At 43.1% G+C, this 13,351-nt stretch overlaps 1 protein-coding gene across 1 annotated transcript in view; it reads left to right on the top strand.

Moving 5' to 3' along the window:
• The window catches only part of SIAH3 (siah E3 ubiquitin protein ligase family member 3), a 48,318-nt gene extending 35,638 nt beyond the window's left edge, over window positions 1-12,680 (top strand). The window contains exon 2 of the mRNA XM_010304137.2: window positions 11,720-12,680. Coding sequence (XP_010302439.2) covers window positions 11,720-12,313 — 594 coding nt within the window. The 3' untranslated portion in view covers window positions 12,314-12,680. The remainder of the gene's footprint in view (window positions 1-11,719) is intronic.
• Window positions 12,681-13,351: the final 671 nt, after the last annotated feature.

Below are 13,351 nucleotides of genomic sequence, written 5' to 3'. Positions count from 1 at the left end.
CCAGAGTAACAGGACAAGGGGCAACAGTTTTAAACTGAGAGAGATAATGTTTTTAAACCAAAAGAGGGTAGGTTTAGATTGGACATAAGGAAGAAGTTTTTTACGATGAGGGTGGTGAGACATTGGCACAAGTTGCCCAGAGAAGCTGTGGATGCCCCCTCCCTGGAAGTGATCAAGGCCAGGTTGGACCTGGCTTTGAGCAACCTGATCTAGTGAAAGATGTTCCTGTCCATGGCAGAGGGGTTGGATTAGATGATCTTCAAGGATCCCTTCCAACCCCAACCATTCTGTGATTCCGTGACTCTATACTTCCTCTTGCTGGTGGCACACGAGGTCAGAGTGGAGGTGCCAGTGGGCTAGGGGATGGCAGGGGATTCCCTCCCCAAAAGGGCAGTGCTGCAGGAAGGGCAGCGTGGAGACTGACTCAACCTCTCCTGACTAGGGGAGACCATCGTGTCTCAGATCTGAGGCATTTTGACAGGACAAGTTGGGGAAAAAAATGAACGCAGTTGTTCTCTGGGCTCTGCTCCTTCTGCAGGCAGAACACTGCAAGCTCGGAGGCTGTCAATACGGTACCTTTCTGTAAGCATGAATGTTAACTTAGAAGGTTGTTGAGTGGTTTTTTTTGTTTTTTTTTCTTCAGCAAAACCCTTAAAACTTTCAATCTATTAATAGAGATAATTTTCTTGCTGTAGGTGGAGTATTGTCTTCTCTGGCTAAGCTGAGCCTCCCTTTCTATTCTCTCTTTCCACCTGCATCCTCCCTATGTGAAGAAAACTTCTAGAACTAATCTTTGAGAATTTGAGGGGGAGAAAGAAGGAGGAACAGGCTATGATTTGCACAAAATTAAAAGAAGTATTTGTGACACAAGCCAAATGTTCCCACAGAAAAGTGCCTTTCCTTACTGCAAAGAATATATCAATGAAACATCAACATACATTACACACACTAAAAAAATTTCCTCAGGCCTGCAGTTTGCTTTTCATGCCCAAAGCTAATGGCTCACTTTTTGGTTTTCTGTATTGTTTTGTGGTTTTTTCCCCTTTCTTAAGACTGACTGCACAAACTCAAGACACACTTTCAGCTGACAGTGAAATAATGATGAATTTTGTGTTGTTTGTAACAGGGAGACTTTTTTTTCATTCAATGCCACACTCATGTTGCAGGCACCCAGAGCAAGGGGAAGCTGAAAGCTCAGGGCTAGGTCACTAGCGGAGAAAGGGCAGGGATGTGTAGGGGAAAGGAGAGTTACTTTGAGACTGGCAAAATTTATTTTCCCCTCTGTTCTTTTGCTAATGCTCCTGAAATCTGAGTGTGGCATCTGCCACACCAGGCCATGTGGATGGGTTCAAGATGCCATCACTCACGAGTACCTCAGCAGGAGGGAGGGACGCATGGTTATAAGCCACTCCTGCATTCCCCCAGACACAGCTCTCAGGAGAAGGTCTTAACCAAAAATGAGGAGTGTCTTACAGCTGATACATTGCTCAGTGACTGCTACAGAGATGTAGGCACAGGCATGGGCACGGGCACAGCCTATGAGACAGGACAGGGAACCAGTGTCGGCAGCATTGCATACCCTGTGCTCCCTCTCTGCTCCACCTACGTAGCCCCAGCTCAGGGTCTGAACTCATCTGTGACCTGCCTGGTGTAGGCTTAATTGGTCATTATCCCATGCCAGTTGCAAGAGCAATGTGACATAGACCATAGAGCAAATCCTTGCACAGGAGATATGTGTGGATGGGATTGAAGACATGGATTCCACCAAGAGAGGTTGCGGGCTTGCTCAACAATCACCACCTCATCTTTTTTCTCCTTCCAACAGGGCAGTAATGTTTGTGTTGTCCTTTGGCACTCCCGGGGTGCATTTCTGAAAGAGCAGTTCGTGAATTTAAATGTCATATAATTGTGATAGCTGCAGGTTTCCTGATGGAAGGGAAGAATTTCAATTGTCTTGGGGTGGATTTGGTCTAATTATCTCAGATGACACCAGCAAATCTGCTCCTCTTGGAGACATGCTGTTACTGTAGTAACTTGTAAATGAATATTGGATGATGAGTTATTAGAGCCAGTCTGAACTGGTAAGTTTATGAGCACAGTGGGCAATCACTTTTTTTTTTTTTTTTTTTCTTTTTCCATATTAATTTCTTCCTCAGTGTGAATGTAAAACACAAAATCCACAGGTCAGATTTAGGGCTCTTGTGAACTCTGCCTCTCCTATCAGACAGAGCAGATGCAGCCTGGAACTGCTTTATCACTTTGCTTTTAATTAAAGCCTATAATGGTTTTGCACTTTGTTAACAGGCTTTATACAAAGTACAAAGTGAATAAAGGATGAAGTGAATCTTCAGATACTTCTACATTTTGGATTATCTCTTTTTACTTATGCAGGCCATTCACTATATCACCCAGAGCCACAATCAGGATTGCCTCATGAGTGATCTGGTAATAAACAGTGGTTACATCCTGCCTTTCTGGAGCGAGAGCTGGTAGTGCCTGCCTTGGCTTCAGATACTTTCCCTGTGTGGCCAAAGGGGATGGTGTTTAGAGGCATCACCCTTGCTTAAACAAGGTATAAAATCTTCTGCTAGTCCAAGGAGAAGAAGGTAAACTTCTCCGTGCCCCAGTGCATCAGCAGTTGCAATGCAACACCAAATCCTCTGTACTACAGTTTGTTGTCACTGCATTGTGGTCAGTCCTAAAATGCAGCAAAGAGGATTCAAGTTGCAAATCAGGTCCTTGGGGCATGTGCCACCCTCCAGCCTGGTTTATCCTGTATCTCTAGTGGCTTCAGCTAATCTGCAAGCCTGGGAAGTCTGCCAGGAGGATGTTCTGGGTCAGCCAGAACCAAATCAGAGAGGGAAATGTTCAGATTATCTCTAAACTGCCAGGGAAGGAGGAAGACCATGTTTCTGACCTGCAGATGCCCACCCTTTCCACTTCTATTGTTGATAGTAGCTGTAGCTCAGGATCCGGATCTGGATTCGTCCCCAGCAGCCGTCCGCACTTCAGGGAAGCTGCTTATGGGAGAGGCAGAGTCTGTCTCCACTCCTTCCACGGTCACAGCAGGGACACTGGCTCCTGCTCCACCAAAACAGCCTCAGTTCAGCTCCTCTCTTGGGTGCCTCTACAGAGGGCTTAAATGGTACTGGCAAGAGTCTCCTCAGGGGCTTCTCCTTGAGAAACAGGAACAGTTTATTATCTTATTCTATTGTTCCCTTTTGTTTTAAAAGCCCTTTAAAGATTCCAGGACACCACCGTTTCTGTCGGGGGATCCCAAACCCAAGTAACAGAGAGCAGAAAAGCAACAAGGGTGAGGGTAGCGAGCATGCGTGCAGGATAAACCTGCACTGAGCAAGGATGCTCTGGGCACTATGAGCGTGCCTGGTCTAGTTGTTCCCACAGTCCTGGTCTCATACTGTGTTTACTCAAAGCCAAGATGCCCTTTTTTCTGTGGTAACAGATCTTAAAGCTAAGATTCATCCTTTGTTAAGCCGTTGAAGCAAGCATGGGGCAATTACCCCAGAGCAAGTGTTGTATATCAACTTGCCAACCTGCCAGGCCTCCACAGGTCCAGATGCTTCCATTTCATCCATTTCATCTCCATGTTTTTCTTTTATTTTGGCTAGCAAATAACTGTGTCAGATGATCCACAGGAATTGCCTGTGTGCGTGGTTTTGCTTGTATCTACTCAATGTATTTTATTCCTCAAAGAAAGCACAGAAAGTGATCTCAGTTAAGATCCAGAAAACACAGCAGCTAAACCAGGATCATTTGTGTGGGTGTCCATGACCCATCTGCAGCTTTGGCTGAGGGTCAGCGAGACGATGCATCTCCCTTCAGCCTGAAACACGTGAAGTATCAGTGTCCTCCCACCTGGGCTGGGAATGGTCCATCAAACTTGATTTTAAAGCAGGAGAGCTGGAGAGCATGACATTGCTCCACTTTGATGGTGTCTACGCCTAGACCTCTCTCAGAAAGCATCTACGAGACTGAAATGCTTTAGTATGGGTCCTATTTATATTTCATTATAACTACATTGTTTTCAATATATTGAAGAATGTCAAGTTTCTTGATATTTTGGTTGCTCTTCAAGACTGCATGACAGTTTATGCTAAAACCCCTGATATTTTAAAAGCAAGAAAGGGATTTTAATTTGAGAATAATATCTTTCTTTCCATCTGGGATACATTTAAAATGCTGTAACATATTTTTGCTACATTTATAACTACCATAGAAAAACAATTTTTATTTTTTTTAAATTTTTTTACAAAATACCTCTAAAACTATGTGACCTCATCTAAAATTCAGGGTCATCTGGTATAGAGAAGTGTGGTGCTACATGTGGACATGTACTAAAGCAGCATTTTCTCTGCATACTCAGAGGTGTGTAATTAGCATGAGGACAGCCATTAACACATCCCCTGCGCTGTGTCACCAAGTCATACCTGATTATGTTGCAAAGTGAGATTAGCAAAACAAGCTTCAAGTTGTCCTCTCGCTGCCATTTGATAGTAGGGAAAACAAATCGTTCTACTGCCAAAGCTGCAACTAATATTCAGTACTTAAGAAATTCAACTGATGCATTCATAATGAATAGGATTTTGTGTAATTAAAATTTTAAATAAATCCCTAACATGAGCCCTGGCTTGGACTTCTTAATTTCAGATATAGAAATACAGCTTTTGACAAAATAGGTTGAGGGATTTTTTTTCCCTCCTACCCTTTTCTTTCATCTGAGAGATTTACAAAATCTCATTAGCATACTAAAAAATAGCAGAAGATAAATTAAATGAAGACCAGGCTTAAAAGACTCACTAGTTTCTTCATGTCACCTTTATAGTTCTTTTGAGCGTCTGTCCCTGTGTGGTGGGTGTAAGTAACGTGGAGGTAGATGTTAGTGGGTGGCGAAGCTTTTATGAGACAGAAAGAAGCTGAGAATTAAAAAATGATTGGAGGCAGTTTCCATACAGATGAGAAGAAGCAATCAGATCCTGAGAAGCCTGGGAAGAGGAGGAAGACAGTATGAAAACTGAATAAATGGCACATTTCACTGGCAAAGAAAATGCCAATTTTTTTCAACAGAAACCCTGAAAGTTGCCATGGACCTCTCTCCTAAAGCATCCCAAAGCTGCAGACCTGGGTCCCTCCTTGCCTGCAGAAATCTTTAGGTCAAAGCCAAAAATACATCAAGTTCTCATGGCACGTTTCCAGGTTGCTCACCTACCTACAGGGTGACTGCATCCCTTGTTGTCCCTTGTCACATGATGAAGATGAGACAAATGATGGCAGGTCAGCAAGCAGGTCCTGTAGCTGGGAGGAAGACCATGTTGCCCTGGAGAGCTGGACTCCACTCATGTCTCTGCCTGGAAAGCCCTGTATGATACTGGAGAGTCATTTACAGCAAGCTGTCCATGGATGGCTTCTAGTCAGTCGATTGTCACTCCTGAGTTGCTCAATCTAACATCTTAGACCTGATCTGCGGATAGTTTAATCACTTGTAGCTCCATCTGAGGTTAATGGAGTCTGGATTTTGAAAATATCAAGTACTCTAGGAGGCAATTCTACTGTGAAAAATCAGGAGCTGTGTGACATAAGCTGGGCAACGAAATATGGTCAATACACTTGGATCTTTAATCTCTCCATGCCTAAATTCCTTGACCCTAAAGTGGGAAATAATACTGCCGTTGTACTGTAGATCAACATCAGAGGTATCAGCTTTTGACAGATGCTTTTGATGCACAGAGACAGCCACAGCAATGACACTCATAGAAGAAAAAATACATGACAAAATTAACTCTTCTCAGAGGCAGCTTCAAAAAAAAAAAAAAAAAAGCAGTCTCAAATTTGGGACTATTTTCACAAGGACGGCAAAAATAAGCTCATCATCAAAATGCATGGGCTTCTATCCCCCCAGGTACCATCATTTTTTAAATAAAAAAGGTACCAGACTGGTTTAACTTGGACAAAACAATGCGGTTTTTTTCCCCATGACATTATTCTCAGAAACATTTGAAACAGACCTGTAAGTGTTATGAGTCTACATAAAAACATGTGTACATGTGTTTACATAAGTGCATGTATAATTGAATATGTATTTTAAAGTCAGCCTGAGTCAGGTGTTATCCCAAACAACATAAGTTTTACAAAGTTGTACACAATAGGAAGCTGGATCTTGGAGTGGGGGCAGCGGTATCAGGAGGCAACATTAGCACAGGTACTGGGTTTGTAACAGGGGTGTGAGCACAGCCCCTCTCAACCCCTGTCTCCCGCAGCTGCCAGGAACATGCATGGCTCCTACCAAGCCTCCTGTAATCCAGCCCAGAAGGCTGTGGCTGAGGAGGAAGGAGCTTGGATCCACAGAAGGACCAGATACGGGTTCCCTCACAGAAGAAGGATTAGGTTGCAGTGTCTCAGGGTGTACTAAAGCTGGAACGGGGTAGAGAAGGAACACTCTCTGCTAGTTCAGGCTGGCTGGCGTGTCTGATGGCTTTATTTTAATCTCTGCCATTTTCTGTGTGAGCCTGTGATGGCCATCAGACTACACCACTGACTTCCCAAAGCAAATAGCCCAGCCCATGGGTGAATTAATGAGTGTTTGCAAAGTTGTGTGTGATCACTGGATGAAATGCAGTTGCATAGGTGGGCAGTGTCTGGAAAAGAGTGATTATTCACAGCACCTGCTTTGCTGTCAGAAACCCTTATTGACTAGGCAACAAACAAGTCCTTGTCCTCACAGCTTGGGATGTTCTCCTCAGCACACACTGCACTGTTCACGGGCATGTAAAAGGCTGATTTTTTTGCACATTATGTGCATTACTGTAAGTAAAAGTATGCATGAGGCATCCAGGCTCCCAGTGTAACACTGGGGAAAACTGGAAAGGGCAGAAAGGAGACATTTAACCTTCACTGTGAAGACCTGAGCAGCATTTATTCTTCTGCAATGTGACTGTGCTACTTGCCCTCCTTTTACTCCAGATCATGAGTGTCTGGGTCCTCTCCCATGGGGTGGGAGGACTGGATTCAACCCTCCCTCACCCTGAGGGGTTTGCAGCGAGCAAATTCTCCACTTGGAAGTCAGGACTTTAATTGCAAGGCATTCAGCTTCTCCGGGCAGCAGCCACCTTTGCTCTCCCATTTGAAGCCGTGCAGCAGAGAAGTAGAGCTTGAGGGATCACGGTGTAGCCAGTGCCTGCACCCTACAGTGCTGGGAGATCACCTAGCAGGGATGCAGTGTGGGTTTCTGCCTCTGTTTCCACTATTTTTACCATAGTTTGTAGTTAAAGTCTTTGCTAGTTAGAATACAAAAGGTTCCCCAGACTATGATGAGCAACACCAAAGCCCTCTCTCTTGGGTAGGTGTGCCAGTTTTGCAGCTGCACACTTAGAGGTATGCTTGTGTCTTCTCTACCTCTTGGAGATCTTGGAGATCTCTACCTCTGATCTACCCTTTGACCTTCCTCTGGATTTTCTATCATCAAGTCACTGGTGACTGGAGGTGTAATGGTGGTAGGGAGCTGTGGCTTTACACCCTCGTGTCAACAGGCATCCGCTTCTCTCACCACGAACTGCGTTGTCTCCAGTGTAGCAGGAGAAACTCACAGTGATACAACTCTCTCCTGACCAAAATCAGGTTCCCTTCTGCTCCTTATCTAGAAACCGGTTAAACCTCTGCAGATCTGCCCCGAGGATGGGTTTGGTCCTGGCTGCGTGTAGAGAGCAGTGTCTGGGGGTAAGTTCCTTCGGCATCTCTTGGGATGAAGCAAATTGCACTCCAGGGCTCTGCATGGGCTGTAAAAGGAGCTGATGTTCTTCAGAGTTTGCCACCTACTCAGATGTTAAAGTTAGAACAGATGAGTCACACCTAGAGCGATTTATTGCATTTTTAGTAGAAAGTCTGTAGAAAGGCTGGGGCAGGACCCAGAAGCCCTGTGTCCCAGGTCCAAATATAACCTTTTTTTTTTTTTTTAAATAAGAAAAGCACTGTGTATTTATAAATTCCTCTTTTCCAAATGACTTGTGCTTAAAGAGAATTACACTGCAATAAGCTGCATCATTAAAAAGAAATTTTTTCTGTGAGCAGCAGAGCCTGGTTTCCTGCGGTTTGGTGTGTCGTGATGGGATTATCTCATGTCTAATGAGGAGCACTCCAGCTGAAGCCTTTTCTCCTGTTCATAAAGAGTGTCTCATGTGGGTTCTCTGGTGTCTATAATACATTTGGGATCAAACTGCTGTTGTTTAGGTTCTCTCCTATCTGACAATGTAATATGGCCCACGTGGCAAGCTGTTCCTCCCTGGAGACAAGAAAGGGTCATACCTCTCTACCCTGCTGCCTCTTCTCATAAAACCAGTTGAAAATTAGAAAAAAAACTTTGAGACTTCTATCATACAGTTAAATTTGACTGAAATTGGCCAACAGGCTAAAAGATAGTTGAGAATAATACTGGACTAACACGACAATATAATAAACCTAATTTTATTAGGTAATCAGACAGTAAATGATGGAAAGTAAACACTGGAGTGGATTAAACATGAAAAAAAAAGTTCATAAATATTTATTCAAGCATTTAAATGTGCTCAAGGTGACCATTTTATGCCCGTTTTCCACTTCAATTTTAGAGGTTCGATTCATAGCCATATGGAAGGCCAACAAGGACACAGGCACCCCAATAGTTATGCTCATTCCTCAAAAGTAAAAGCAAAATAATAGTTTCCTGTGAGACTTTTTTTGTACAAAGACAGGGAATTTTAAAATGTTTCTTTCAAAATATTACAACATGTAGAATTTAAACACAGTTGTGTTGAATAATTCAGAAACCAGATTTTGAAGATGATTCTCACCTAGTCAGAGAATAAAAATAGATCATATGGTTTGTGTTGGATTTCCAGAATTTTCATTAAACCTGAACTGAACAAAGCCAGACCAAAAATCCTTTGCTGAAGTGATTCATGGAAATGTTTCAAAAATTTGAGATGTGAAAGGGAATTCTCAATTATTTGCATGCATGCACACACATACACACAAAATCACAAATGAACGAAGAAGGATACATTGAATAAATTGCTCATCGTAATTTATTTTTCCAGTTCCTGAGCCATAGAAACATGCTCATCATAAAGTGATTTTTTGGAGATACTCGTATTTTCTTAACTTGGATACAGTTTAGATGGATGAGCTACCATTGCTCTCCATGCTTATCAAATTAGGAGAATGCACTTCTAAATTCAATTACATCCTCCCTGGAAATGGTTTCTCTAACTCTGGTAATCTTTGGAGAGGAATTATACACAGTCTATAAAGCTTCACATTTCAAAACCTAATTTTGAATGTTATTCAAGAGGTTAATTTAAGATTCATCTTCCTAAAGAGGAGTTAAATAAAACTGATAGAAGGCTGGAACTTGTCGAGTGGTTGAGAGGTTTATCAGCATGTGAGTATGAGTTCATTAGTTTTAATTAGTATAATCACTAATGTTGCATTAACAGTTTGGTGAGAGAAAGTAATTGCTCACACCCACTGTATTAGATTGGGAGATTAGAATTCATTTTATGAGGTAATTAGCATTTCAGGGATTTTTTTAAAAGGCTTTTACGATCTGCCATTGCAGTAGCCTCCTTCACCAAAAAGAGTTTAAATTAACCATAACTTTCATCTTAATGGGATGCAAAAATTAATGTAGAATTAAGTATGAACCAGCAATCCCACCGTGATAAGCAGGCAGCTAAAGCCACAAACCTCGATTAGTTTATAATGACCTGTTTTATTTCCCAGACAATGATAGTCATTTATCTATCCTCAATTCATTATCTTCTTGGAAAGTTTATATTCTTGAATTTTATATAGCAAAACAAGTAAGATAGGAGCAAGGGAAAAGTAGAACAGTACTATCCAAGTAATATTTCTCCAAAGAAAAAGCTGCAAGGTTCAATAATAGGGTTTAAATAGTAAATTATTCTTCATATCAAATGTCAGAGGGAGAAACAGTTCCCTTTGACACCCAGTGCCTTGGGAAGAATGATGAATTTCACAGCAGCAATCACAGGCACTGCTCTGCCCATCATGTCCCTTGGCAGCTACTGATGATATGAGAATGGAGATCCAGGACTTTGTCACCCTGGTTGGCAAGGAAGCCGTGGTCACCTGAGAGTTGAGACAGTTGACCCAAGAGATTGCCTTCCAAAACATGCTGGGAAGCAAGGGTGCAAGTTCTGGTGAGAAAAGCTGCTTGCAGTAAGAACACTTACTTTCACGTCAAGGCTGTAATGAAAGGCATCACAGTATCCACAGAGAGATGAGACACCGCACCATTTGCAACATATCTGGTACCTAATATATGCGACTATGCTTGCCCCTGGTTAAAACAAATCTCTGCTCAAAAATAGCTGAATAAAGCCCAAATCTGCTATGTCCTGGATGTGGCATGGAGGAGAACAACTGTTAGATGTTAGAACTGTAATTCTAACTGTAATTCTGTTCCTGTAATTTTGGGTACATATGTTAAAACGAGCAGACGTGGGGCAGTATCCAGGGAATTATATGAATCTTCCTAAAACATATCTTAAAGCAAAATGTACTCTTAATTCTTATACTCCTTACAAACATCTCCAAAGGAGTTCAGAGGGAGACAATGCCCTCCTACGTTTAAACGTCTAAAATTTAGGTACAACTAGGCAGATTGGATCTCAGCCTTAGACTGGGTCTGGCGGCAGCTAGTGCCACCTTTAGGAGGTGAATTACTCCAGCCAAGATTTAAATCTGCCACTGGGAAGGCCTGCCTCCCTCTATTGACTGCAGAGGCAGTCCAAGTTAACCAGGTTTCCATTTCGGGTGGCTGAAGTAAATGCTTAAAATCGGGTAGAAGGAATCATGACCGGCATGCCTGTGCCTTAGGGTTTGTCTACACACAGAGTTATTGCGGAGAATCATTGCTCTTCCTGAATAGCATTACCTGTGGATACACTTTTGATTGAATAAAACTTACTCTTTTCTCTTCAAAAACATCCACTTGACAGAGACAGAGTGGTTTGCTTCCTAGTCCTCACGTGGAATTATTCTGCAAAAGCTGCTGCCTTTTCAGCTAGTTGTCCTACCTTAATCCAAATTTACTTTAGTATAAAAATGCCCTTAATTTGCCATCCATCCACCTTTGAGAGCCATTTAAGATTTATGGAGGTAAGTGCATCAATTAAGCACAAATACATTGACAAAAAAAAAAATTAAGGCATCATATACAATAAGAACTGACTTTTATTTCACAAATTATGGGTGTTATAAAGCATATTGTTTCAGGAGAAACGTCTGTATTTGCCAGTGTGTTTCATTAAAGAATAATAAAGTCATACATATTTCATTTCCTTGTTCTGAGTTGCAAGAGCCTTAACTATATAAAATGCCCCATGCTGTCCTTGCTTTGTTGGGCTTTTTTTTTTCTTTTTAATCAGATTTTTCCCCCAAAACTAATGAAATCGCTCTTTAAACACATATATCACTTTCATTTGAAGTTACTTATCATGGCTCAAATGTTTTCTCTCTTCTCCTGGGGAATAAGACAACTGCCAGCACCTTTTGCTGTGCAGATCCAGTCCTGGATTGCCCCTGATCTCAGCCTGGTTTTCTCACCAGTGCTGTTTTAGGTGGAGTCTGCAGGGGTCTGCACCTTGCGTATCTGAACGGGTTCCTGGTCCACCTACTATCGCTTGTAATTTCTCTCTTCTTGTAGTATGCACCAACCCGCTGTGCAGCTGTGCAGACATCCGTGGAACAAGCTGTCCTTCCTCCCTGTCATCACCACGAAGCAGTGCATGACCCCCAGCTGGTTCCCTGCACGTGCCCACTCTTCTCCTGCCCGTGGGAAGGGCACTTGGAGGTGGTGGTGTCCCACCTGAGGCAGACCCACCGCATCAACATCCTTCAGGGGGCAGAGATTGTCTTCCTGGCCACGGACATGCACCTACCTGCACCCACGGACTGGATCATCATGCATTCCTGCCTTGGCCACCAGTTTTTGCTGGTCCTCAGGAAGCAGGAGAAGTATGAAGGCCACCCCCAGTTCTTCGCTACGATGATGCTGATTGGCACGCCGACCCAAGCTGACAACTTCACCTACCGTCTTGAGCTCAACAGGAACCAGAGGCGCCTTAAGTGGGAGGCGACCCCCAGGTCGGTACTGGAGTGTGTTGACTCTGTCATTTCGGACGGGGATTGCCTTGTGCTGAACACTTCCCTGGCTCAGCTCTTTTCTGACAACGGAAGCCTAGCAATAGGAATTGCAATAACCACCAGCAAAGTTCACAGTGCTGAAAATGAAATGTGAGGGGGAAGAGGGAAGAAGAGGAAGAGGAGGAACAATGGTGCTCTAGCTGCCTTGTGAGAGCCGGAACTTGTGGACTTTTTGGGGGGGTCTCAGGTCTTTTATGGTATTTAGTACTCGTCCACAGTGGGCATTATGTAAACATTCTGTGGTTACGGTCTCTGTGTAATGTATTTACTGTTTTGTTAATACAATTTTATGAGAAATTTTAAAGAGGCTAATCAATTTATTGTTGCCCTCCAGCTGCACTGGAAACGACACTTTCTCCTGGAAAGTGCACCCAGGGTGACTCATAGCAGCCTTTGGTCTGAGCATTCTATGCAAATATGTTTCCTTCATTGTCTGCCTAATTGCCTGGTATTAATGAGGCCCCTTTGCCTGGTAAAAAGTAAAGTTTTCCACTAAGGGACAAGAGCACAGTGTTTGCAACAGGTTCGTTTATCACTGATTCAAGAACAACTTCAGCAAAACTGGTGCAGTTGACCTCAGGTGGACTGAACCGCAGCAGGTCTCAGACTACCAGAAGATGCCTGTTAGCCCCCCTCCCACCTTCCCTGCACCCTGCGTACTTACCTCCCTGTGACGGGTTTCCATACTCGCAATAGTGATTTAAGTCTTACACTGTGGTCACAACCAAGCCCCAGAGAGCTCATAGTTTCAGAGCTCACTTCAGCTTCTGAGGAAGCAATGTTCACCACCCAGACAATGAAAGCTTCAGAAGAAAAAGTCACCTCATCTGAGCCGGGGCCTGGAAAGCCTCCTCCTGCGTTAAATTGGGAATGACAGCTAGTGGGTGGTCACTGTGAGCATGGTTAAATCTCACTCCTGTATCATGATAGGCCATGAGAGGCTTGCTAGATGGTCTGGCTCCAGCATGGAGATAACTATAGCCAGCCATGAGGGCATTCACTTTTTTAGCTGTTATTTCCTTAAGCATTCAGAAAGAGATTTTCAGAAAATAAAGTATCAGGAAGGTCCTAAGTTGTGTACTGCTCTTGCTATTGAATTCTGTGCCACTTAGACTCACAACATGTGCAGCTA

Source organism: Balearica regulorum, chromosome 1 (assembly GCF_011004875.1).
Source record: "Balearica regulorum gibbericeps isolate bBalReg1 chromosome 1, bBalReg1.pri, whole genome shotgun sequence".
Classification (NCBI taxonomy): domain Eukaryota; kingdom Metazoa; phylum Chordata; class Aves; order Gruiformes; family Gruidae; genus Balearica; species Balearica regulorum.
This window is presented reverse-complemented; position numbering and strand designations above follow the sequence as displayed.